The 27618-nt window shown below is 45.1% G+C and overlaps 2 protein-coding genes across 3 annotated transcripts in view; one reads left to right on the top strand and one right to left on the bottom strand.

Annotated features, from left to right (window-relative positions):
• Positions 1-5721: 5721 nt before the first annotated feature.
• CCER2 (coiled-coil glutamate rich protein 2) lies at positions 5722-27204 on the top strand. 2 transcript variants are annotated; one of them, XM_073641683.1, is made up of 6 exons: positions 5722-5950; positions 7055-7101; positions 10471-10564; positions 10981-11049; positions 14500-15236; positions 26607-27204. In XM_073641683.1, exons 1-6 carry the CDS (start codon positions 5902-5904, stop codon positions 26679-26681), a joined length of 1071 nt encoding a protein of 356 aa, XP_073497784.1. In that variant the 5' UTR covers positions 5722-5901; the 3' UTR covers positions 26682-27204. The 2 variants fall into 2 exon arrangements, with proteins under 2 accessions (XP_073497784.1, XP_073497785.1); XM_073641684.1 differs by lacking the exons at positions 5722-5950; positions 7055-7101 and adding an exon at positions 8968-9002.
• The window catches only part of LOC141155054 (inositol-tetrakisphosphate 1-kinase-like), a 30647-nt gene continuing 29960 nt past the window's right edge, over positions 26932-27618 (bottom strand). The window contains exon 10 of the mRNA XM_073641682.1: positions 26932-27604. Coding sequence (XP_073497783.1) covers positions 27381-27604 — 224 coding nt within the window. The 3' untranslated portion in view covers positions 26932-27380. The remainder of the gene's footprint in view (positions 27605-27618) is intronic.

Genomic DNA, 27618 nt, shown 5'->3' with positions numbered 1-27618 from the left:
TTCAGTAGATAACACAGGATCCATCATTAACAATAGGTTGATGTCACAGCTCACCTCCTCCTCCTATACAATGACTGATAACACCTCTATATACAGTAGATAACACAGGATCCACCATTCACAATAGGTAATATCACAGCTCACCTCCTCCCACTTTCTTCAGATTGACCTTTGTCAAGATCAGTATGTCCATAAAATTCTGTAAAAGTCAATAAGTCAGAGTCAGTCTATTGCTGTCTATGTCCATATGACTGGTCAAAAGAGCCTAATGTTAGACCAAGTGTGAGAATTGCAAGATTTGTGTTTATTTATTTATTTTAAAAATAGGGAAAATGAATAATGTTTATTAAAAAATACATATAACATAAGAATCTGATCTGAACAATCAGCCATTTTCTGATGACACGTTCCCTTTAATATGTGACAGCCACAAGACAATACGATTGTGGTAAACCAAACTTCGATCATAACAGCGGTTACGTAATCTGCGGGGGTCTGGGTCTCGTGGTTGCAATTACACAGGACAGTCATCTAAAAGTGTAATGGGAATATTTACTACCGGAGTTTCCCTGTAATGCTATTTTATTTCGGGGGCAGACATGCAGTCTGTGCAGAGGAGCCCGAGTCCGGCTGCTAATCTGCGCCAATCCGAATTTACAGTCATAGTCTTGTTTTACGCAGGACTCTATGTTGTTCCCCAGAGATTCTCCGACACGGGACATTTTGTGGAAGGAGCCTTTTGTCTGTGCTTAGAAAATGTCGCCAGATATTATAATTAATTCCTAACTCAAACTTAAGACCTGTAGCATGGAAGGCAGAAACACTAATAGTGAGCCACAGGCTGTGCTGCTGTGTATGGGAGAATTTTCTCTGCCTAAAAATCTCAAAAGCATTTTTTTCCATACAGGAATAGACACAGATATATCTCAATATACCAGTACAATACAGATAAAATAAATCTGAAAATAAAAAGTCAGAGATTTATTCCATACAGTTACTCATTAATAAAGAGGCAAATATTTACAATAAACTTATTTTTGTTAAACATAGAAACTGTAAGAATTATCACGAAGTGCATCACATCCTACAGATTAAATTACAGACTTTGTGGCATTTGCCGCCTTGGTCCCTTTTTTTCAGGACGTGTTTACACACAATTTTTATTTTTTGTTCTTTGATGCAAAAAGAAAAATACCAGGAAATAATATTTGCGCCATGTTTACATTTGCGTGTAACGTTCTGTTCTGTTATCATCACAGAAATGGGAAGACAACCGAAATGTACATATATAAATAAATATAAATATATATATATATATATATATATATATATATATATATATATATATATATATATAGACACAAATAATGTGCAGATGTGTTTTCTGACCTCCCTATATCCATAGACATTAATATATTAACATAGTTTTTAAGGTTGAAGGAAGACTAAGTCCTTCTAGTTCACCCCATAGCCTAACTTGTTGATCCAGAGGAAGGCAAAAAAAAACCATGTGGCAAACACTAAGCTCCACATTGGGGAAAAAAATTCCTTCCCGACTCCATACGACAATCAGACTAGTTCCCTGGATCAACGCCCTATCAAGGGATCTAGTATATATAACCTGTATATACTAGATTCCTTGATAGGTCGTTGATCCAGGGATCTATGGAGTCTGTCCCTTCTCAGCTTCCGCTCTTCTGGGAAAGTTTTCTACAAGGTTTTGGAGATGTTTGTGGGAATTTTCACCCATTAATCTAGAATAGGTAAATTTCGACTCTAAAATTTTGGTGGAGGAAGATTTGTTTTTCAGTGGTCAGCCTTGGCTCCTTAGCTTAAGTGAAAAGAAATGTTAATGCTTCAAGGGATTGTCCAGGCGTGAGGCTCATGTCCGCAGTCACTCTGTCACAGTGCGTGCTGCCAGGATTCTCCAGTGTCAGTGCTGGGAGCTGGCAGGCGTGTGATTGCAAGTATGACATTTGCGTATAAGCGATCACATGCCGACTAGACATGTATCAAGTGAGGTCGGATAAGTCTAGTCGTAATGTGGCTGGAACTATTTAAATCGCATACTTGCAGTCACATGACCTGGCGCTGGCACTGGAAAATCCTGACAGAGCGCACTGTGCACTGCTCACACAGAGTGACTGTAGATGAGCCTAAAGCCTGGACAACCTCTTTCATTACAAGACATTGTGGACAACTGTAGCTTCTAACTTTGTGGGAACAGTTTGGGGAAAGCCCTTTTCTATTCCTCATGACTGTTCTCAGTGTACAAGCTCCATACAGACATGAAGGGGGGAGTTTGGAGGGAAGAACATGACCGGCTGCACAGAGCCCGGACCTCAGCCCCATCCAACACCCATGAGATGAAGCAGATGGAAGATTGTGAGCCAGGTCCTCTTGTCCAAATGCCACAATGCAGTCAGGGGGTAACGTTCTCCTGGAATCACCAAACCCAGACTCCTCCATCAGAAGCAGATACAGAAGTGCGATCACTACACAGAACACGTCTCCTCCAGGGTCCAGTGGTGGCAGCTTTACACCACTCCATCCGACGCTCAGCATGTATATATTGTGCATGTGTGTGTAATGTATACTTATTGTATATGTGTGTATGTAGTTATAATATATATATTGTGTATGTAATGTATATATATTGTATGTGTGTGTAATGTATATATATTGTATATAAGTGTATGTATGTGTAATGTACTGTATATATATTGTATATGTGAGTGTGTGCAATGTATATTTATTTATTTATTTTACTCACTTATACAGCGCCATTAATTCCACTTTACAGATATTATGGGCGCTGTCCCCATTGGGGCTCACAATCTAGATTCCCTATCAGTATGCCTTTGGAGTGTGGGTGGAAACCGGAGAACGCGGAGGAAACCCACACAAACATGTGGAGAACATGCAAACTCCTTGCAGATGTCGTCCTTGGCGGGATTTGAACCCAGGACCCCAGCGCTGCAAGGCTGGAATATATACATTGTATATGTGAGTGTGTGTAATGTATATATATTGTATATGTGTGTAATATATATATATATTGTATGTGTGTGTATGTATGCGTAATGTACTGTATATATATTGTATATGTGAGTCTGTGTAAAGTATATATATTGTATATGTGTGTGTAATGTACAGTACAGACCAAAAGTTTGGACACACCTTCTCATTTAAAGATTTTTCTGTATTTTCATGACTATGAAAATTGTACATTCACACTGAAGGCATCAAAACTATGAATTATCACATGTGGAATTATATACTTAACAAAAAAGTGTGAAACAACTGAAAATATGTCTTATATTCTAGGTTCTTCAAAGTAGCCACCTTTTGCTTTGATGACTGCTTTGCACACTCTTGGCATTCTCTTGATGAGCTTCAAGAGGTAGTCACCGGAAATGGTTTTCACTTCACAGGTGTGCTCTGTCAGGTTTAATAAGTGGGATTTCTTGCCTTATAAATGGGGTTGGGACCATCAGTTGTGTTGTGCAGAAGTCTGGTGGATACACAGCTGATAGTCCTACTGAATAGACAGTTAGAATTTGTATTATGGCAAGAAAAAAGCAGCTAAGTAAAGAAAAACGAGTGGCCATCATTACTTTAAGAAATGAAGGTCAGTCAGTCCGAAAAATTGGGCAAACGTTGAAAGTGTCCCCAAGTGCAGTTGCAAAAACCATCAAGCGCTACAAAGAAACTGGCTCACATGAGGACCACCCCAGGAAAGGAAGACCAAGAGTCACCTCTGCTTCTGAGGATAAGTTTATCCGAGTCACCAGCCTCAGAAATCGCAGGTTAACAGCAGCTCAGATTAGAGACCAGGTCAATGCCACACAGAGTTCTAGCAGCAGACACATCTCTACAACAACTGTTAAGAGGAGACTTTGTGCAGCAGGCCTTCATGGTAAAATAGCTGCTAGGAAACCACTGCTAAGGACAGGCAACAAGCAGAAGAGACTTGTTTGGGCTAAAGAACACAAGGAATGGACATTAGACCAGTGGAAATCTGTGCTTTGGTCTGATGAGTCCAAATTTGAGATCTTTGGTTCCAACCACCGTGTCTTTGTGCGACGCAGAAAAGGTGAACGGATGAACTCTACATGCCTGGTTCCCACCGTGAAGCATGGAGGAGGAGGTGTGATGGTGTGGGGGTGCTTTGCTGGAGACACTGTTGGGGATTTATTCAAAATTGAAGGCATACTGAACCAGCATGGCTACCACAGCATCTTGCAGCGGCATGCTATTCCATCCGGTTTGCGTTTAGTTGAACCATCATTTATTTTTCAACAGGACAATGACCCCAAACACACCTCCAGGCTGTGTAAGGGCTATTTGACCAAGAAGGAGAGTGATGGGGTGCTACGCCAGATGACCTGGCCTTCACAGTCACCAGACCTGAACCCAATCGAGATGGTTTGGGGTGAGCTGGACCGCAGAGTGAAGGCAAAAGTGCCAACAAGTGCTAAGCATCTCTGGGAACTCCTTCAAGATTGTTGGAAGACCATTTCCGGTGACTACCTCTTGAAGCTCATCAAGAGAATGCCAAGAGTGTGCAAAGCAGTCATCAAAGCAAAAGGTGGCTACTTTGAAGAACCTAGAATCTAAGACATATTTTCAGTTGTTTCGTACTTTTTTGTTAAGTATATAATTCCACATGTGTTAATTCATAGTTTTGATGCCTTCAGTGTGAATGTACAATTTTCATAGTCAAGAAAATACAGAAAAATCTTTAAATGAGAAGGTGTGTCCAAACTTTTGGTCTGCACTGTTTTTATATTGTATATGTGAGTCTGTGTAATGTATATATATTGTATGTGTGTGTAATGTACATATATTGTATATAAGTGTATGTATGTGTAATGTACATATATTGTATATAAGTGTATGTATGTGTAATGTGTATATATTGTATATGTGTGTATGTATGTGTAATGTATATATTGTATACAGTATATATACTGTATATGTGTGTGTAATGTATATATATTGCATATGTGAGTCTGTGTAATGTATATATATTGTATGTGTGTGTAATGTATATATATTGTATATAAGTGTATGTATGTTTAATGTACTGTATATATATTGTATATGTGTGTGTAATATATACAGTATATTGTATATGTCTGTATGTGTAATGTACATATATTGTATATAAGTGTATGTATGTGTAATGTACATATATTGTATATGTGTGTATGTATGTGTAATGTGTATATATTGTATACAGTATATATACTGTATATGTGTGTGTAATGTATATATATTGTATATAAGTGTATATATGTGTAATGTATATATATTGTACATGTGTGTATGGTTGTGTAATGTATATATATTGTACATGTGTGTATGGTTGTGTAATGTGTATGTATTTTATATATGTGTATGTAGATGAGGGGGTCGTTATAGAGGCGGCCGGACGTGTCCTGCACAGGGTCAGAATTCTTTGTCGCCAGTGTTTTTTTTATATATATTTTTTTCACATTAATTAATGGAATACTATAATTCACGTTACCTGCCATATTATATATCTCACCTGCAGTCAAGGCATATACAATGCTAGAAGAAAGATTATATAAAGCCATGGCTAAATTATGATGGATGGAGCCACCTGCATGGGAGGGGGTGTAAAGCGAGCTACAGGTGAAGAGCAGGCAGATGGAGGGGGTGTAAAGCGAGCTACAGGTGAAGAGCAGGCAGATGGAGGGGGTGTCGTTGTGACGACATTCGCCTGCTCTCTGCCAGCTATATATTCTGCAGCTACAGACACACTGTGGAAACTGTGGTCCAGCCTGGGGCTCCGGCTATCCGCATCCTTCCTGTATCTGCCTCATCACCAGCCTGGGCTGAGGGATTACCACCATCATCAGTAGCAGCGCCTCCATGATGGGACCTGTGAAGTGTTTACTGCTTGCAGCTGTCTGCTTGCAAGGTAAGAACTGCAGTCTGCCAAGTGTAATGTCCTCTGTCGGGGGAAGACCCCTCCAAGGTGAGACCTGGATCTGCAGTAATACATGACCAGACTGGTATCAGATCCTGGATCGTAAGAACTTATTAATTCATTATGTTAAAAAAAATCCATTTACATTCCAAATATGTGGTCTCCGAATAAGTGTTCTCCTTCGAGGATATGTTTTCTATTCATAGATTTGGTTGTAAGTCATCAATTATACATGATCTATTCCAGATAACGATATTATCATCCCTGGAGTTATTGCCTGCCTTCCCGGTAATTAGGTTATTTCCATAAAATCCTATATAAGGTGAAATGTCGCAATTAATATAATATATTGCTGTACAAAAGTGGTCTGCAACTGGTGAGAGCTGAGAGTTACATCCTAGCACATTAATTACGGTGCCCACAAGTTCTTATTGACTCCTGGTGACCATGCCATGTTCTTCATCCCTATGTTTGCCTCCATCCTTCTTGTTCCTGATCCTTTTTTTGGTCTTCCCTTTTAAAGAGGACCTGTCACTTCCCATAAATATGTATTTTCTTTTACCTGGTGTAAATGCCGCTGTTCTCCTGAATCCGGCGATGTTTTTCTTTTCTTCCTGCGCCTCTCCGTTCCTGAGATACGGCCCCTTCTTCCTTGCATATGAATCTAGCCTTGTTATCCAAGTGGGCGTGATACTCAGTTCTTCTCTGAGGATCACACCCAGTTGGCTGCTAAGACTAGATTGATATAGAGGGAAGAGGAGGCCGTATCTCAGGAACGGAGAGGAGCAGGAAGAAAAGAAAAACATTGCCGGATTCAGGAGAACAGCGGCATTTACACCAGGTATAAAAAAAAGACATATTTATGGTAAGTGATAGATCCCCTTTAAGTCTCCTGAGCTTTCTTATGAGTTGGGTCTTTAAGTAGTAGAAGGTAAAGGTCTAATCTGGTCATTTCTGAAAAATTCTTCATGATGTTGTCAAGGTTCTTCTCCTTCATTGACTTGACCTCCAGATTGGTCACTACTATAGAGCGTTGTATAAGCCCCAGAAGAGTCATCGATCCCAAAGAATTAATCTTTTCATTTCGTTCTTTAGTTTCCACCATGCCCCTGTCCAGCCAGCTGTCCGAAGAAGAAGAAAAGGTGAGCGTTTTGGATTACATATCTCTATGCATTATTTGGCAACACGCAACTTATTTATTTATTATGTGTGTAAAATATGAACATCATCTCAATACTTTACATGTAATGTATCATACCTGTCACGTTAATCATGACGTCTAATTTGTGGGCAGCGGGGTATAGAGCAGGAGGAGCTGAGCAGATTGATATATAGGTTTGTAGGAAAAGATTCAGGATAACTTGTAATAAATTCACTTAAATCTATGATCTTTATAAGTTCAGGAGTCCAGTGGGAGGTCTCAATCACTGAATAGGACCGCCCACTGGACTCAAGCATAGAAAGATCAAGCATTTAAATGATTGTATTACAGTTATACTTAAAAATATATATCAATCTTCTCAGCTCTTCCTGCTCTATAAGTCTGTGTTCACATGTCACTTTTTATTTCCATTTTTATTATCCTTTTGAGGAGCATAGAAACAGAAATAAAGAGTTCCCATACTGGACCCCTTAAATTAAATGGATTTAATTTTTTCTAAAATGTCGTCATTTTGCATCCATTCCAACTAATATTTGTTTTTTGGATGAACAAAATAAGCCCATAGTCTGCACAACTTTTTTTTCCATCCACAAATACAAATAGGCGACTGAACGGAGGCCTCCATTTTTTTACATTAGAGGTAATCTGTCAGCAGGATTTCATCACCCCCAAACTATTTATATTCACATGTAGCTCTTTCAAAGACAAGTCCAGCTATACCTTTACATGGCCGGTCCATTCCTTCATTACTGAGAAATGAGCGTTTGAATTGATATGTAAATGAGGCTGAAGAGCTATGGTAGATCTGAAGCCTCAGTCACTCCAGCTCTATTGCCCACCCAGCGCCGCCTCCTCCTGCTTGACTGACAGCCTCTATGCTGTGTGACTTCAGGCAAAGGAGCCGTCAGTCAAGCAGGAGGAGGCGGCACTGGGCGGGGACAAGAGCTGGAGTGACAGCTGTGCACATGCCCAGAAAACTAGAGATGTTCATAGATAACGCTAGTAAAATGAATTTGTTCAAAACAGAAGAAAAATAGAAGCGCTGGGTACAAAACAGAAACTAAAGGCTCCATTTGTCTCCAAATTTTTACATTTTGACAACATATGCAAATTTTTCCAAAAATTTCAACTTTATGTCAAATTGATTTATAAGATCTAAAAAGATTTATGTAACACTCTGAGGACTCCTAGGACTGTATCCAACTCCTTTCAAGCTCATTAATGCTAGCACAGCCTTAGTAATGTCAAAGTGACCTCAACATATGGATGAATGGACAATAACCGGTGGTAACAAACAGCCCGTTCCTCAGACACTTATCTTCTTCTTCCCTGCTGAGCTGTCACACACCATCTGTACAGTATCTTCAGTGTTTTATGGCTTTCTTACCTCTCTTTGACTAAGCTGTGAAGTGTGACGTCCTCTCACTATCCAGATTCACCCACAATAGCTGCTGCATTCCCTGCCTTGGCTTTTATACAGGCTAGGATAGTCTCTCCTAATTGCCTATGCTATACCATCTGCATAGTATTATGATAAAGTCTTGAGTTCATGTGAGCTTTCCCTGGCTGAGGCAATCTTCTGATTTGTGTAAAACGTCAGCGTCCATTTTTTGGCGATTCACGCTAAGCCAATCTCAAATTGTTCAAATTTTAAAAAATTTGCATTAAATCGATTTGTCCATCACTAATAATATGGGGCTTGTACATTACTACAGTCAATTTCAGGCAGGGAGAATCACAAAAGTCAGCGCAGTCTTCTTCTCTATTGCTCTATTGACCCTGCCCTTCTTTCCATTTATAATATACATTATTTAGCTCTACCAATATCTTTTTTTTTTTTAGCTGACCTGCAATACCAGATGCAACCTGCAGATGGATGAGGTGCTGTTTTGAGAATAAATAGTTTTTAATGACTATTAGGATCCAGAAAACTTTATCTCTCCCGTTCAGCTGTTTGTTTTACTCCGAGCCGCTCTCATTTATCATGTTACAGAAGGGGATTGTCACAATCGAAATAAAGCCGTCGAGCTCATTGAAATCAAACAAAAGGTCGCTGTTCAATATTATCGACGGCTGAACTCCCCGCGTCGAAGCCACAAGTTTTACAGCTGCTTAATTAGTAACTAAATCCTCCTGCAGACGGCAAACGGTGGTAGTACATGAGATATTGACAGGGGTGCTGCATGGACGGCAGCTCGTTAACTGAGCAGAGATCGTGGCTCCAGTAGACTAGAATTGGTTTTCTATGGTATATTGGTTACACTTACGCTATTATATAGCTGCACAGTTAAAGAGGCTGTCCATGGACAACTTTTTTCTCCAGAAACAGCGCCCCTCTTGTGCATAGGTTGTGCCTGGTATTGCAGCTCAGACTGATTCACTTAAATAGGCATTAGCTGTAACAGTGGCACCGAATCTTCCATTACACACTATCTGAACTGTTTCTTCAGTGTTTTATGTCTTTCTCTCCCTATCCCTATGACTAAGCTGTGAAATGTGACATCATCTCACTATCCAGATTCACCCCACATCTCTCTTAGGAAGTTGGGATGCTTCCATATGTGCTGTATTGGAGCATTTGGGCACTATAGAGGTAGTCCCTTACTATGGACCCCCCCCTCCATCAATTACCAGAGCCCCCTCTATAGACCAGACCTATCTATAAATTTTAGTGCCATTCCATACTGTGTTGTTAGATATTAATGATTTTACATTATTCTGTCGGAAAATTAATTTTATATTGAGAGGAGCTTTTCCTTGTGCTCATTGTCGCCCCCATAGAGGTAAGGGGTGAAGAAAAACTACAACTGCTCTGCATAAATTAGTTTTGTCATTTTGTAAACCCATTCAGAGGAATTTTTAATGTTTTTTTTAATTTAAACTGAGCACATTTTCCAATTGTCGCTGCTCCTCCGATTCTGGAACAGTTTTTCTTTTTCTTCTGTGCCCCTCCATTCTAAAGTTATGCCACTCGGTAATAATGTTTCCCTTTAACAAACTGGGCGTGTACAACAACCAGGCCACGCCCACAGAGGAGTTCTGTGGTACACGCCCAGTTAGGTGAAGGAGAAAATTTGCATAATTATTACCAGGGGGTATAACTTTGGAACGGAAGGGCACAGAAGAAAAAGAAAAACTGTTCCAGAATCGGCAAAACAGTGACAATTGGAGGAAATGCTCAGTTTAAATGACAAAATCCAGTAAAAGGTCCCCTTTAAGACACCAATCTGCCCAACGAAGAATATGTTGAACAAACAATTACTCATCATGGAGCTCAATATGGAACTAGAGTCGATAAATGAGCCCCAGCTTATATCTCTGGATTAATTATGTCTTTTTGTTCCTCCAGGTCACTAGATGTATCATGGAGGTCCTGGCAGAGTCGTTGACTTCACATGGGCCAGAACGGGTCAGCAGCAGCTGCATCCGAATACTCAAAGAAGGTTGGGAGCCATCTTTTATTATCAATGGTCTGCAAAGTTCACTCCACTTACCCAAAACTTTTGTTCCTTGTTTCCCTATTCTGTCCGCCTCACCCTCAGAATTACTTCGTAATGTTTTCTAATGTAAGGTTCCCAGAGATCTGCATGGCCCCCCACCTAGCACGGGCCATTTGTAATAATGATATATACCTATCTTGTATGGGAGCCTTTGGTCCTTCTCTTCAACCAGAGTTGGGTACGATCGGTTCACCCCTGATATTTCCAGAAATATATGATCTTTTTGGGGTAAACTGTACCTTTAGGGAACTATCATGGAATACCATATTATTCTATAGAGAGTACTTACAGAGAACGTACTGTGAATGTGGGGGGCTTATGGAACTTCTGTTAAAGTAAGGATGTTTGGGCTTTTGCAGATGAGCGTCTGATCGCCATGTTGCGGCACCAACATTTGCTCAGAGAACTGGAGGATCTGACTCAGCGAGGTAACTGATGATATAGCAAAAAGGGGCAGAAAAACTATGAAAAAATGATGGTAGAAAATTGTTCTGCAAATTAGTAAAATGACTGCCCATCACACATCATTCTAGAAAGCAAGAATTCATACCAGGCATAGACTTTAAAGGGAATCTGTCAACAGGATTTTGCTATTAAATCAGAGAACAGCATAATATAGAGAAAGAGACCCTGATTCCAGGGATGGGTCACTTATTAGGCTTTGTGTGGCAGTTTCAATACAATCAGTGTTTTTATCAGCAGGAAATTATCACAGCAGTCAGGCAAATCTGTGTAACCCCGCCCCGACCACTGATTGGCAGCTTGCTGACAGTGTACACAGGGAGCTACCAATCATGAGTGTGGGCGGGGTTACACACTAAATCTACAACAGCAGTAAAAGCAGGGATTCTATCAAAACTACACCAAGCAGCCCAGTAAGTGACACATCACTGGAATCAGGCTCTCAGCCCCTACTTCATACTACTCTCAGATTACATAGCAAAAACTAGCTGACACATTCCCTTTTTTGATGTAGGTTAACTTTTGTAGCATTGAGTGTTGCTGCTTAGCTTATTGGTAGCTATTAAATTCAAGGCATTTTTCTGTTATCCATAGACAGGCTATTTTTATGGCTTAGTGTATTATATAAAGGCTGTCCACCTTTAGGGCCAATTTTTTATTTTTTACTTAAATGTGTGTGTTTGAAGTTAAAAACATTTTTGCATTCGAGTTCCATTAAAAATGTTGCCTTCTATAGCATTTGTGTAACACGGTCTATTGCTGGCTGCAGAATGAGTTAACTGACTATCCATCAGTGAGCTCATTCTGATGGTCTTATGGGAGAGTTTTTAACTTTTTTATTTGTCTGTCTCTGAGCTCCTCTCAGCGTATTTTATGACCTCAGTCCATATCAAAGTTGGATATAGCTTTTGTCTTTTTGTATTCCATCACATTTAACTTTTATGTGATCTGTGGTCACAAATTAGTTGACAAGAGCTTTTAAGCACAAATAAATAAATGTCAACAAAAGTGAACATCCCTTTTAAATGACATTTATTGGAGAGTGGAGCGGCAGATGGAAGACCTAAAAGGGGTTGTCTAGAGTGAAAAAATTCTAATTTGATATAATTTGTTAGATAATTCTGAGTTAATAATGTTGGGTTTGATCCTCATCTCATGACCAGAATGGTTACAAAGAGTGAGTGTCTCTGGCTATGGAGGACCTGTCCTGTCCGCTATTACACTGGACACCCATAGACTTGAATAGACACGGTGTAATGCTTCATTTGTCCAGTGGTGGCGCTGCAGGGAGATTAAAAATTTGCCATTAGCTGTTTTCACAAAAGCCCCAGCTGAGGGAGATCCTTCTAACAACCAGAAATTGACCCCCTTTAATTGCTGCCATTATTTAAAGGGATCTCATATTTGCTTCTCATTCATTCGCGGACCTGTTCTTCGTCCGCTGCACTTTGTAATGTTTATTTTTCCAATGAACTCTGATGTATGTTATTTCACTCTACTACGCTTTATAGCGCCCACGCCAGACTGTATGGTGAACTGTGTCTGAACTGGGCTCTGTTTTATGAGTCTGGTCCTTCCCTATTACTGCTCCTTATCTACACAGCACCTTATGGTGTTTACCTTTCCCTATTCTTCTTGTTTCTCAGCCTTTTCCATTTTTGTCCTTAAAACCTGATTATTATCCAAACCTATGTAACTTCTTTCCGCTCCCTTGGAAAAAGTTCACAACAAACTTTTTTCTGCGCGCACCATGATTGGTCTATGGCTAATTGGGTTCTGATGACGTCACCTCTACCAGGCATTGGTAACCTGAAAATGGACAGAAATTTATGCCAACAAAGTAAACACCAATAAAAAAACATTTTCCACCCCAAGTTGCCCATACACCTTAGAAAGCTATTTCACTGAACACGAATAGACATAAGGAGGAGAGGGGATTAGAGATGAGTGAATTTTCTGAAATTAATTTTGGACAAAAAGTTCTATTCAGGCAAAATCAAAGCCTCCAATTGCTATGAATAGACATGTGTAACACTCTGAGGTTCCCTATGACTGTATCCAACCCCTTTAAAGCTCTTTAAGACAAAGAGCTTTAAAGGGGTAAATTAACTTTATTCATGGGACAACCCCTATAAGTCTATCTTTTGTCTTCTCCTTACACCCTGTGGCTCACAATGTGAACTATGTCTCTCTGACTGAGCTCTGAGGTCCTCTCTCCTCTCCGTATTGCAGCAGCATGTCAATCCTGAGCTTTTATAGTGGCTATGACATATACTCCCTCATGATTTCCTGAGCTGTAGGGTAAGGTAACATTATGGCTGCCCCTCATGTGACCCTTCTTCTCTGTCTTATGTTATCTGTAACACGGAGGTGGCCATTCAGGTAATTCGTCTGAACAAATTGAAAATTCTTCGGATTTGTAAAGTACAAAGAATTTCGAAAAATTGTGCAAAATTGATTAGCTCTTCTATAGGGGGCTAAGCGATGCTAGACACTGGGAAAATGAAATAATCAGGCATATAAATTCAACGTGACCGATCCACTTTCCACCCTTAGACATCAGGTAGACCGCCATTTCCATTGAAATCGGTAGGTTTGGGTAGCTCCAAGTACCATTAAGCTTCAAATTGAGATTGTCTTCTCCAGGACTTTTGGGGTCCATTATTGTCTCTTGGCCAAGCGGAGGATCCTCTAGCACGCTGGTGAGCCCGTCTAACCCTACAGCCATATGGTGACATTATCAAATCAACCAGTAGTGGACATAACACTGGTGCAACCTGAGGGCCCCAGGTGAAAGGGGGACCACTTCCATCTCCAAAGCAGTAATTAGCTTCTTTCGCAGACACCTTATTGGACTTCAGAAGGCCCTTGTAATGTTTTTGCACAGTGGTCCTCTTCTGTCTGTGTCCGCCCCTGAGCTCAACTATATTTTTGCACAGCGTCTCTCTAAATATCCTATGACCCGATCAATGATGACTTCCTCATTTCTCCTGTTACTTCGATGGTATTGACTGTTACCATGCATTTTGCTTCAGGTCCGAATTAATTCTTAACCCATTTATCATTATTTCCCTCCCCTTTATTATCTCCTTGCTATTTACTATGTCAACACTTCCGCTTCTCGATTCTTCTTGATAGAACACATAGGGTTAAAGCAAACCTTTATGTTCCCCACCATTGAGGCTTCTTGAGTTAACTGTAGAACAATGGGCATCTTATATTGTGCATGTGTAAATACATCATTGGTGGTCTTTCCATTTATAATCCAGTTATAGTCTTCGAGGTTCTGCTTCACACCATCGTTGCCACATAGTTGTCTATGTTGGTATGAATACCACTATTTCTTGATATCAGTTAAGATTTTTTCACGTGTGTTTGGCAAAACTAAACTTCCTTTGCATTAATTGTTTCCATAGAAAAGTCGCACCTCCATGCAGAAAGGGACAGTATGGAAGAAGAAGAAGAACTTAAAAAGAGAGCCAATGAGCCTCCTGTCCCTCCATCCAAAAAAGCTGAGGAGGCAAAAAGGGGATCTTCGAATGAGGAATCCAAAGAGTTTGAGAAAATAGAGAAGGTGCAGGTGAAGGAGAAGGAACATGGTGGCACTTCCGCTGAGGAGAAGGTTAACGAGCTGCTGGAAGAAGAAGAGGAAAAAAGGAACGCCCCAAATAAGAGAGGTGGAGATATGATGAAAAAAGATGGGAAAGAGGTCAGAAGTAACATGGCCACCAGAAAAGATAAAAAACACTTCAGCGATGAGAGTGATGAAGAAAACTCAGAGGAACACGAGCATGAGAGGGGCTACCATGGGGACAAAGATGGGTGGTACCACAGGAACCATGAAGGATGGGAAGAAAGAAAAAGGGTGGCAGAAGACCCCAGTCAGGAAGAAACAGCCCAGTTTGAGTCTGAAGACCGAGGCCTGAAATACTTCAATGCCAAGACCCATATGCATGGTTACCATGGGGAAGACAAGAGGCATATCCACCACCCAGAAGAAGGCGAAATGGAAAGGGAGAGGTCCTATTATGATCAAGGGGAAGAGGAGAAGGGAAGAGAGAGACATCATTACAATGGAAACCATGACCACAGAGAAGAAGAAGAAGAGAGGGAGTTGGAGGAGATGGAAGAACTTGAAGAACACAGGGCTAAGGTAAGAGGAGGAGGACATTCAACTCATGATGACATCAGTAGGTTTTATTTCTCAATGTTTAGGGTTGCCACTATGCCAATAAACCACCGTCCCATAACTAATTGGTATTTACGCTGGGACGCTGATGCAAGTAGCAAAGATTGTATTGTCCAATAGTGAGTACTGATATTCAACATGTCCGATCCTTTTTTCCCACAAAATTATCTGCTTAGGAATATTTGGGAGGCCCCAAAGCTGAAATTCATCAGATTGGCTAACTTTGCTCCAATGTGTTTGAACAACACACACTTTTTTTTTTTTTAATTTTAAATAATTTTGTCCACCATGGAAAGTCATGAAAATTTGCAAATCACTTTATTTGGGGATTCATCTTCATTCCTGTAGAAAAATGAATATTTTCTGATATCAGTGCAGCTGAAGGCAGGAAAATAGGCTGGGGAAAAGCTGCTGGCGGAAGCCAAGTAGATGCAATTTTTTTTTTTACAGACATGAAAACAAATCCCCTAATAAAGTGATTTGCAAAGTTTCATAACTTTCCATCCCAATCAAAATAATATAGACAGTACAGACCAAAAGTTTGGACACACCTTCTCATTTAAAGATTTTTCTGTATTTTCATAACTTTGAAAATTGTACATTCACACTGAAGGCATAAAAAGTATGAATTAACACATGTAGAATTATATACTTAACAAAAAAGTGTGAAACAACTGAAAATATGTCTTATATTCTAGGTTCTTCAAAGTAGCCACCTTTGGCTTTGATGACTGCTTTGCACACTCTTGGCATTCTCTTGATGAGCTTCAAGAGGTAGTCACCGGAAATGGTCTTCCAACAATCTTGAAGGAGTTCCCAGAGATGCTTAGCACTTGTTGGCCCTTTTGCCTTCACTCTGCGGTCCAGCTCACCCCAAACCATCTCGATTGGGTTCAGGTCTGGTGACTGTGGAGGCCAGGTCATCTGGCGTAGCACCCCATCACTCTCCTTCTTGGTCAAATAGCCCTTACACAGCCTGGAGGTATGTTTGGGGTCATTGTCCTGTTGAAAAATAAATGATGGTCCAACTAAACACAAACCGGATGGAATAGCATACCGCTGCAAGATGCTGTGGTAGCAATGCTGCTTCAGTATGCCTTCAATTTTGAATAAATCCCCAACAGTGTCACCAGCAAAGCACCCCCACACCATCACACCTCCTCCTCCATGCTTCACGGTGGAAACCAGGCATGTAGAGTCCATCCGTTCACCTTTTCTGCGTCGCACAAAGACACGGTGGTTGGAACCAAAGATCTCAAATTTGGACTCATCAGACCAAAGCACAGATTTCCACTGGTCTAATGTCCATTCCTTGTGTTCTTTAGCTCAAACAAGTCTCTTCTGCTTGTTGCCTGTCCTTAGCAGTGGTTTCCTAGCAGCTATTTTACCATGAAGGCCTGCTGCACAAAGTTTCCTCTTAATGGTTGTTGTAGAGATGTGTCTACTGCTTGAACTCTGTGTGGCATTGACCTGGTCTCTAATCTGAGCTGCTGTTAACCTGAGATTTCTGAGGTTGGTGACTTGGATAAACTTATTCTCAGAAGCAGAGGTGACTCTTGGTCTTCCTTTCCTGGGGCGGTCCTCATGTGAGCCAATTTCTTTGTAGCGCTTGATGGTTTTTGCAACTGCACTTGGGGACACATTCAAAGTTTGCCCAATTTTTCGGACTGACTGACCTTCATTTCTTAAAGTAATGATGGCCACTCGTTTTTCTTTACTTAGCTGCTTTTTTCTTGCCATAATACAAATTCTAACAGTCTATTCAGTAGGACTATCAGCTGTGTATCCACCTGACTTCTGCACAACACAACTGATGGTCCCAACCCCATTTATAAGGCAAGAAATCCCACTTATTAAACCTGACAGGGTACACCTGTGAAGTGAAAACCATTTCCGGTGACTACCTCTTGAAGCTCATCAAGAGAATGCCAAGAGTGTGCAAAGCGGTCATCAAAGCAAAAGGTGGCTACTTTGAAGAACCTAGAATATAAGACATATTTTCAGTTGTTTCACACTTTTTTGTTAAGCATATAATTCCACATGTGTTAATTCATAGTTGTGATGCCTTCAGTGTGAATGTACAATTTTCAAAGTCATGAAAATACAGAAAAATCTTTAAATGAGAAGGTGTGTCCAAACTTTTGGTCTGTACTGTATATATAAGAAAAATTGAACCTATCCTGTTCTTTTAGTAGGATAGTCTGGTAACTCTAGCATGATGGGTGGACACTGATACTACTCTCTAGAGCAGAGGTGTCAAACTCAAGGCCCGCGAGCTGAATCCGGCCCGCCACGTTATTCTCTGTGGCCCGTGAGGTCAGGACACAGAAGGACCGTCTATCCACTGTCCCCCATACGGAGAGCCGATCGGAGCAGTGTGTGCGCCGTACCTCAAAATCTAAGATGGCAGCCGCGCCCTGTGCCAGCTCCGTCACCTCTACTAAGTACTGGCTGCCTTCTACGTTGACACAGCCAGTGCTTAGCACAGGGGGGGACCGGCACAGGGGGCTGATACGATCTTGGAATCTGACATGATGCAGCGAGCAGTAAAAAGAGGGGACGACGCCAGCACAAGGAGTGGGTGCCATCTTTGTGAGTGATCAATGCATCCAGTGATAGCAGTCAGCAGGCATAAACAGGAAACAAAGTGATCGCAGTCAGCTAGCACAAACAATGATCTCAGTGATCGCAGTCAGCCAGCACAGAGAACACAGTGATCGCAGTCAGCTAGCACAAACAATGATCTTAGTAATCGCAGTCAGCCAGCACAGAGAACACAGTGATCGCAGTCGGCCAGCACAGAGAACACAGTGATCGCAGTCGGCCAGCACAGAGAACACAGTGATCGCAGTCAGCCAGCACAGAGAACACAGTGATCGCAGTCGGCCAGCACAGAGAACACAGTGATCGCAGTCAGCTAGCACAAACAATGATCTTAGTAATCGCAGTCAGCCAGCACAGAGAACACAGTGGTCGCAGTCGGCCAGCACAGAGAACACAGTGATTACAGTCCACCTGCACAAACGGCGAACGCCATGAACGCAGTTAGCCAACACAAAAAATGAACACTGTGAATGCAGTCAGCCAGAATGTCTGTGTGGTTTCATCTTTGAATCAGAGCAGACACAGCCATTACTTAGCATAGGGAGCAGGCCATCTTGGACTCTGAGGACTGACACAGCTCTCTTAGCCCCATTACCCAGAAACAGCTCTCTTAGCCCTGCTACCCAGGGACAGCCCTCTTAGCCCTACTACTCAAGGACAGCCCTCTTAGCCCTACTACCCAGGGACAGCCCTCTTAGCCCTACTAGCCAGGGACAGCCCTCTTAGCCCTACTAGCCAGGGACAGCCCTCTTAGCCCTACTAGCCAGGGACAGCCCTCTTAGCCCTACTAGCCAGGGACAGCCCTCTTAGCCCTACTACCCAGGGACAGCCCTCTTAGCCCTACTACCCAGGGACAGCCCTCTTAGCCCTACTACCCAGAGACAGCCCTCTTAGCCCAACTACCCAGGGACAGCCCCCTTAGCCCTACTACCCAGGAACAGCCCTGTTAGCCCTACTACTCAGAGACAGCCCTGTTTGCCCTACTACCCAGGGACAGCTCTCTTAGCCCTACTACCTAGGGACAGCTCTCTTAGCCCTACTACCCAGGTACAGCTCTCTTAGCCCTACTACCCAGGGACAGCTCTCTTATACCCGCTGGCCAGTCCATGCATTTCAGTATGTGCTCGTAACATGTTGCACAGACATCTGCATAAGTCCTTACAATTACAAACGGCCCTTTGAAGACAACCCTAATGTGGATGTGGCCCTCGGTGAAAATTAGTTTGACACCCCTGTTCTAGAGGAACTGTGCTCCTTGTGAGTTCATGTTTATCACAGGGCAGTGATAAAACTAATATCACTGCTGGTATATTTGTGTGTGTTTGCTATCATCCTGTTTTATGACGGTTGGACTTTAGTAATTTTACAGTAATAAGAACACTGCCACCAATAAAACCACTTATCACAGACACTTTGCCCTGTGAAATCTAAACTCTATAGCCAGCTACAGATTAGGAGAGTGAAGGTGCCTATACACATTGGAGTAAATGATGCTGGGGGTGAAAGAAGGATCAGGCATATTGAATATGACTGCCTGATCCTTTTGTTCCCAGGGGAGATAAGCCACAACCAGAGCTGTCTGGCGGCGTTTTATACCCCTTTACTCCCAGCCAAACCGAGCCTGGGGGGAATAGCTGTCGGTCAAGTGGGCAATTGGGGATAAGGTTTATCGTTGTTGCCATGTATTATGTGTAACGGGTCTGGGAGGCGGAACCTCTGAGCTACTATACAAGGGGGCGGTCCTTGTAAGGGAGCGGGTGGCGACCAGGCAGGCAGTCACAGCAGGTGACCGGGACAGTCTCTAGAAGAACGGGCAGGAGGTCACGGCAAGTGACCGGGGCAGTCTCTGGATGAACGGGCAGATGGTCACGGCAAGTGACCGGGGCAGTCTCTGGGTGAACGGGCAGATGGTCACGGCAAGTGACCGGGGCAGTCTCTGGGTGAACGGGCAGATGGTCACGGCAAGTGACCGGGGCAGTCTCTGGGTAAAGGGTTGGTACGACCTGTGGCGGCTGATGGTAGACGTGAGCTCCCAGGTGAGCAGGCGAGAGTCTCTGGATAAACGGGTGGTCACAGCATGTGACGGCGGAGCCTCCAGGAAGACCAACAGACAGGCGGCAGATGAGCGCTCCCAGGTGAGCGGGCAGAAGTCTCTGGACAGGCGGGTGGTCACAGCACGTGACGGCAGAGCCTCCAGGTAGGCTAGCAGACAGGCAGCAGATGAGCGCTCCCAGGTGAGCGGGCAGGAGTCACTGGACAGACTGACAAGAGTTGGAAGGCAGACCGTCGGACCTCAGGCAAGCAGGCAGGTAGTTGATGTGCGCTCCCAGGTGAGCGGGCAAGCTGGTCCTTAGACAGACTGACAGGAGTAGTAAGGCAGACCGTCGGACCTCAGGCTAGCAGGCAGGTAGCAGAATATCAGGCAGGAATAAGACAGCAAGCTGGCAGGAATCTGGCAGGTATCTGGCAGGTAACTGGCAACGGGACCTGAGGGCTGAAGCAGAGTAGTGAACAGTGCAACAACATTGCTCGGGCACCTCCATTTTGGAGGAGGTGCCTTATATATGGTGAAGTCCTCCGGCCATTGGCCGGGGACTCCTTAGGACGGCGCGCGCGGCCCCTTTAAGAGGGAGGGAGAGCGCGCGCGCCCTAAGCACAGTGGCCGGGAAGGAGCGCGCGCTGCCAGCAGAGTGGGAGGAGGACGCCGGGCACGGAGCAGAGAGGTGAGGGGAACAGCGTCCCTGCCTAGCAGAGGGCAGGGACGCCGGCGCTACAGTACCCCCCCCCTTTAGGCCCCCCCTTTTTTAGGCCAGACAGAAATTTAGCAAGGATGAGCGGGGCATGGATGTTCTCCCGGGGCTCCCACGTTCTCTCCTCAGGACCAAACCCCTTCCAATCTACTAGAAAAAAGGTCTTTCCTCTTACCCTTTTGGTGGCAAGAATGTTCTCTACCTCAAACTCGTCCTCAGCAGAAACTGGAGCAGGAGGCGTACCTGTAGACTTGGAAAAAGAGTTAAGTACCACAGGTTTGAGGAGAGATACATGGAAGGAGTTAGGGATCCGTAAGTTGGCCGGGAGTTTCAATTTATAGGCCACCGGGTTGATCTGACTGATGACCTCCAGATGACCGTTGAACCGAGGCCCTAACTTGTAAGAAGGTATCTTGAGTCGGACATATTTAGATGAGAGCCAGACTTTATCTCCAGGACAAAATTGTGGAGGATCCAGGCGTTTTTTGTCAGCGTGTCTTTTCATCCGTTCGGACGACTGAAGGAGTGCGGATCGGGTACTCTCCCAAATGGAGGAAAATTTGCTAACGAGAGATTCCGCAGCCGGGTTGTCCACAGAGGTGGAGACAGGAAAAGGAATCCGAGGATGCTGACCGAAGACTACAAAAAACGGGGATTTGGAGGAGGATTCGCTCTCGTGATTGTTATAAGAGAACTCGGCCCATGGTAGGAGATCCACCCAGTCTGAATGATGGGCATTAACGAAGTGCCGGAGGTAACTGGTCAGGTTCTGATTGATCCGCTCCACTTGACCATTGGACTGTGGGTGGTAAGCGGAAGAGAAGTCCAGGGTGACGTCTAGCAGTTTACAAGTGGCTCTCCAGAAGCGTGAGGTGAACTGTACCCCACGATCCGACACGATGTGGAGGGGCAGGCCATGAAGACGAAAGATGTGACGAATAAAGTCTTTAGCTAGCTCGGGTGCAGACGGGAGGCCTGGCAGGGGAACGAAATGAGCCATCTTGGAGAAGCGGTCAGCGACCACCCAAATGACCGTACAACCGGCAGAGACTGGGAGGTCAGTTATAAAGTCCATTGCTATATGCTGCCAGGGGGCAGCAGGTACAGAAAGCGGAAGGAGGTGACCGGCTGGCAGATGTCTCTGAACCTTGTTGCGGGCGCAGGACACACAGGCAGAAACAAAGTCTATTACGTCCTTGTGCAGGGTAGGCCACCAGTAGTGCCGGGTAATAAGCTGGAGGGTCTTTTTCTGACCGGCGTGGCCAGCCAGTTTAGACGAGTGACCCCAGTGAAGGATCTTCTCCCGATCAGGTACTGATACGAACGTCTTTCCGGGAGGGAGACGATTTAGACTCACGGGAGCCACCTGCATTACTCTGGCGGGATCGATGATGTGTTTTGGATCTTCCTCGAGATCAGACACCAGAAAGGATCGAGACAAGGCGTCCGCCTTGACGTTTTTGTCAGCCGGGCGAAAATGAAGAACAAAATCAAAGCGAGCAAAAAACAAGGACCACCGGGCTTGGCGCGGGTTAAGTCTCTGGGCATGCTGGAGGTAAGCCAAGTTCTTGTGGTCAGTGTAAATTATTACCGGGTGAAGAGCCCCCTCGAGCAGGTAACGCCACTCCTCCAATGCCAGTTTGATGGCCAATAACTCTCGGTCTCCTATGGAATAATTGCGCTCTGAGGAGGAGAAGAGTTTAGAGAAGAAGCCGCAAGTTACCATCCTCCCGGAAGATGATTTTTGAGTAAGTACCGCTCCGGCTCCAGAGGAGGAGGCATCAACTTCCAGGAAGAACTGCTTGTTGCCGTCCGGGCGATGCAGCACCGGGGCGGAAGAGAAGGCCTGTTTTAAGGAAAGAAAGGCCTCCTCTGCTTCGGGCGGCCACTCTTTGGGATTAGTACCCTTACGGGTGAGCGCGGAAATTGGGGCAGTCCGGGAAGAGAAGTGTGGTATGAAGAGGCGGTAGTAGTTGGCGAAGCCCAGGAACCGCTGAATGGCCTTCAACCCCTCCGGTCAAGGCCATTTCTCGATGGCAGACAGTTTCTCTGGATCCATTCGTAGGCCGGTCTGAGAAATAATGTAGCCCAAAAACGGAAGCGAGGTCTGCTCAAAGAGGCACTTCTCGTATTTAGCGAAGAGGTGATTCTGCCTGAGCCTGAGCAGGACCTGACGAACGTCCCTCCGGTGAGTCTGGAGATCCGGAGAGAAGACCAAGATGTCGTCCAGGTACACCACTACGCAGGAGTAGAGAAGGTCCCGGAAGATGTCATTGACCAACTCTTGAAAGACGGCAGGAGCGTTACAGAGACCAAAGGGCATTACCAGATATTCATAGTGGCCGACCCGGGTGTTGAATGCCGTCTTCCATTCATCCCCCTGACGGATACGAACCAGGTTGTACGCCCCACGGAGGTCCAGTTTGGTGAAGATTCTAGCCCCCCTCAGACGATCAAATAACTCCGGAATGAGCAGAAGGGGGTACTTATTCTTCACCGTGATCTGGTTAAGGCCTCTATAGTCTATACAGGGACGGAGAGAGCCGTCCTTCTTTTCGACGAAAAAGAAGCCTGCTCCCGCCGGGGAGGTAGATTTCCGGATGAATCCCCTGGCCAGATTCTCCTCAATATATTCGGACATCGACCGGTCTCAGCAGCGGATAATGGATAAATACGCCCACGGGGAGGAGTAGTACCAGGTAACAGGTCGATAGGGCAGTCGTATGGTCTATGAGGGGGTAGTGTCTCTGCCTCCTTTTTATTAAAGACATCAGCATAAGACCAATAAGGAATCGGAAGTCCAGGTAGATTAGCTGGGGTAGGAGAAGGACGGACGGGATGGACGGGAACCAGACAGGTCTTATGGCAGTCCTGTCCCCAGCGAAGGACTTCTCCGGTCTGCCAGTCAAGCACGGGTGCATGTCTCTGGAGCCAAGGTAGACCTAGCAAGAGGGCGTGAGAGAGTCCAGGCAGAACATGAAAGGAGATACTCTCAGAATGCAGCATTCCCACCTGCAGAGTAATGGATTCGGTGATGAGTTGGATGGGGCGTGGTAAGAGACCCACATCCACGGCAGACAAGGGTACAGCCAGAGGTTTGGTGGGGATGCGGTATTTCTCTACCAGGGACTGTGAAATAAGATTCCCGGCTGCTCCAGAGTCAAGTTGGGCTAGTTCGAAATAACGGTTCTCCCCGCAGACGATTGAGACTGACAGCAGCAGAGATGGAGAGGATTTATTCTTGTCTAGGTCGACCTCTCTGAGCGAACCTAGACACAGGCGTTTCCCGACCTCTCCGGGCAGGCACGGATCCGGTGCTCCTTACTGCCATAGTAGAAGCAGCTCCCCTCGGCACGGCGTAAGTCCTGACGGGTTTTGACCATCTTGGTCTGGTCGACCTGCATAGGCTCAGGAGAGTGTACCTGGGGAGAGACGGATTTCTGAAAAGTAGGAGCTAGACGTGGAAACCTCCTCTCACGGGTGACCTCTTTGGCACGCTCCTGGAACCGTAGGTCAATCCGGGTGGCAAGAGTTATTAGGTCATCGAGAGTGGTAGGAATGTCCCGACCGGCAAGTTCATCTTTAATACGGCCGGACAGACCCTCCCAGAAGATGGATACCAGAGCGTCGTTATCCCAGGCCAGCTCCGAGGCAAGGGTACGGAACCGTATGGCATATTGGCCCACGGTGAGACTTCCCTGACGGAGGCGTAGCAGTGATGATGCGGATGAGGTCTCCCGTCCGGGTTCGTCGAAGACTTTCCGGAAAGCCATGAGAAAGGCAGGCAAGTCGGACACCAGGGGGTCTCCTCTCTCCCATAGAGGATTTAGCCAGGCCAGGGCCTCCCCGGTGAGATGGGACATGATGAAGGCAATTTTGGCCCGGTCGGAGTTAAACTGGTGGGACAGGAGTTCAAAGTGCAGGGTGCACTGATTTATGAAGCCCCGAGCCTGGGCGGAGTCGCCTCCGAAGCGAGGAGGTGCAGAAAGCCGGGGTCCGGGGTAGGATACCATGGTATTAGTGGACAGCGGAGCTGCCGGATTGCGAGTCATGGCACTGGCGGAGGTTGCTGGCGGAGCAGTCAGAGTGTCCAGGCGAGAATTGACATTCCGCAGGTGACCCAGGATGGACTACTGTTGGGACCTCTGACGGGACAGTTCATGACACAGGTCCGAGAGCGAGGGAGCTTGGGTGCCACCGGGTTCCATGGCCCGAGCAAACTGTAACGGGTCTGGGAGGCGGAACCTCTGAGCTACTATACAAGGGGGCGGTCCTTGTAAGGGAGCGGGTGGCGACCAGGCAGGCAGTCACAGCAGGTGACCGGGACAGTCTCTAGAAGAACGGGCAGGAGGTCACGGCAAGTGACCGGGGCAGTCTCTGGATGAACGGGCAGATGGTCACGGCAAGTGACCGGGGCAGTCTCTGGGTGAACGGGCAGATGGTCACGGCAAGTGACCGGGGCAGTCTGTGGGTGAACGGGCAGATGGTCACGGCAAGTGACCGGGGCAGTCTCTGGGTAAAGGGTTGGTACGACCTGTGGCGGCTGATGGTAGACGTGAGCTCCCAGGTGAGCAGGCGAGAGTCTCTGGATAAACGGGTGGTCACAGCATGTGACGGTGGAGCCTCCAGGAAGACCAACAGACAGGCGGCAGATGAGCGCTCCCAGGTGAGCGGGCAGAAGTCTCTGGACAGGCGGGTGGTCACAGCACGTGACGGCAGAGCCTCCAGGTAGGCTAGCAGACAGGCAGCAGATGAGCGCTCCCAGGTGAGCGGGCAGGAGTCACTGGACAGGCAGGTGGTCACAGCATGTGACGGCGGAGCCTCCAGGAAGACCAACAGACAGGCGGCAGATGAGCGCTCCCAGGTGAGCGGGCAGAAGTCTCTGGACAGGCGGGTGGTCACAGCACGTGACGGCAGAGCCTCCAGGTAGGCTAGCAGACAGGCAGCAGATGAGCGCTCCCAGGTGAGCGGGCAGGAGTCACTGGACAGACTGACAAGAGTTGGAAGGCAGACCGTCGGACCTCAGGCAAGCAGGCAGGTAGTTGATGTGCGCTCCCAGGTGAGCGGGCAAGCTGGTCCTTAGACAGACTGACAGGAGTAGTAAGGCAGACCGTCGGACCTCAGGCTAGCAGGCAGGTAGCAGAATATCAGGCAGGAATAAGACAGCAAGCTGGCAGGAATCTGGCAGGTATCTGGCAGGTAACTGGCAACGGGACCTGAGGGCTGAAGCAGAGTAGTGAACAGTGCAACAACATTGCTCGGGCACCTCCATTTTGGAGGAGGTGCCTTATATATGGTGAAGTCCTCCGGCCATTGGCCGGGGACTCCTTAGGACGGCGCGCGCGGCCCCTTTAAGAGGGAGGGAGAGCGCGCGCGCCCTAAGCACAGTGGCCAGGAAGGAGCGCGCGCTGCCAGCAGAGCGGGAGGAGGACGCCGGGCACGGAGCAGAGAGGTGAGGGGAACAGCGTCCCTGCCTAGCAGAGGGCAGGGACGCCGGCGCTACATTATGTACTCTGTTTGGGTAGGGACCCACTCGGATGAGGTCGCCATGATGTGGCAAGTGAGTTCATACATTTTTTGTTACTTGGAAGCAATGGATCTCTGCATGAATTAGACAACTTCTTTCTCTAAGGTATACCCACAGCAAAAACATTTAGACCCAAAACTCAGTTTTAGATTCAGGTCTACTAACAGAAATCTGAAAATATTAGAAGTGTTGGACACCCTGCATCATAGACCCCATCGACTATAAAGGGGTCCATCTGGTTTCCATCGTGGTGTTCGGTATTTTACTGGAGAAAATAGTACAACATGCTGCGCTGTTTTGTTCGACATTTTTTTTGGCCAGATCTGAATTTGAGGTTCCAAATTCAAATGTGAACAAAGCCTAATAAATCTAAAAAATATTCTAAAAAATTTTTTTAGAAACATGTAAAATCTAATTAATGCTGTTCATTTATATATTGTGTGTGTTTTTAAGGAAAGGGACCTCCAAGAGGTGGAGGAAGAGCTAAGAAAGGCGGCAGAACGACTGCAGGAGCTTCACCGGGGCTAAGAAGAAGAAGAATAGGCCTCAAACTTCTGTCTTCCAGACTATAATCTGCCAACGCTTTGCACGTGTTCTTGTACCCTGTATGTACACAATTCTTCCGCAGTTGGCTTGGGCCTGTGTTTTCGTGGCTGTTTTATAAAATAAAGTTTCGGCCTGATAGTACTGTCAGAAAAGATCCTGGCTTCGGAGTCACCAAGATTATACATATGTCCACAGGTACCTCAAAAAGAAAAGAAAGAGGGAGGCATTGGAATTACCCGGTTGTGTGATTGTTAATATTAATGTTCTTCTTCATCTTCTCTATCTTACAATGTTGTTTTTGAAATGTTTTGTTCATTAATTAAATCACAATCATCTCTACAGAAGCAATGTTAGGGGCATACAGAAGCAGAAGGTCCTGGTCAGTACGGGAGATATCTACAAGACTACGTCTTCTGTTGATCACAGTCTTTTTAGCGTCTGTCCACTGATAATTTTCATGTTCTGCTGTGAGAACCGAATTAAAAATGACAAATTTAGGGTCTAAGTCTACGTAAACTTTGGTTATTGGTGGTAGTCTTCAATACTAAAGGTCTATATTCCTCTGGTTGTCTTCTCACGTGGTTCCAGTAGTGGTAATCTCATTGTGATAACGAAAAGGTTGTCCATGTCAAGGTTTAATTTACTACAAGGTAAGGTCCATTGTTCTGGTTTTCTCCTTCGTCACCAATCAGCAGAGACAGCTGGGGTACGCATCGTAAAGTAAGATGTGCTATTGACTTGTCTTTTACAATTCTCCGGGAGAGATCTAAGGTCCATCTTGCGATCTTCACATGGTGGGATATCAGGGGAACCTTCCAAAGTTGACGAAGATTCTTTGTTGACTTTGAGGATTTTGTCTACATGTGAAAGTAAAGCTGGGAAAAATTCAGGAACGCCTTCATAGCCTGAAAAAGAAGGG

The sequence above is a fragment of the Phyllobates terribilis genome, unplaced genomic scaffold (assembly GCF_046119375.1).
Source record: "Phyllobates terribilis strain yellow unplaced genomic scaffold, ASM4611937v1 Scaffold_7__3_contigs__length_470593459, whole genome shotgun sequence".
In the NCBI taxonomy this organism is placed as follows: Eukaryota; Metazoa; Chordata; class Amphibia; order Anura; family Dendrobatidae; genus Phyllobates; species Phyllobates terribilis.
Note: the sequence above shows the minus strand (reverse complement) of the source record. Positions and strands in the feature narration are given on the sequence as shown.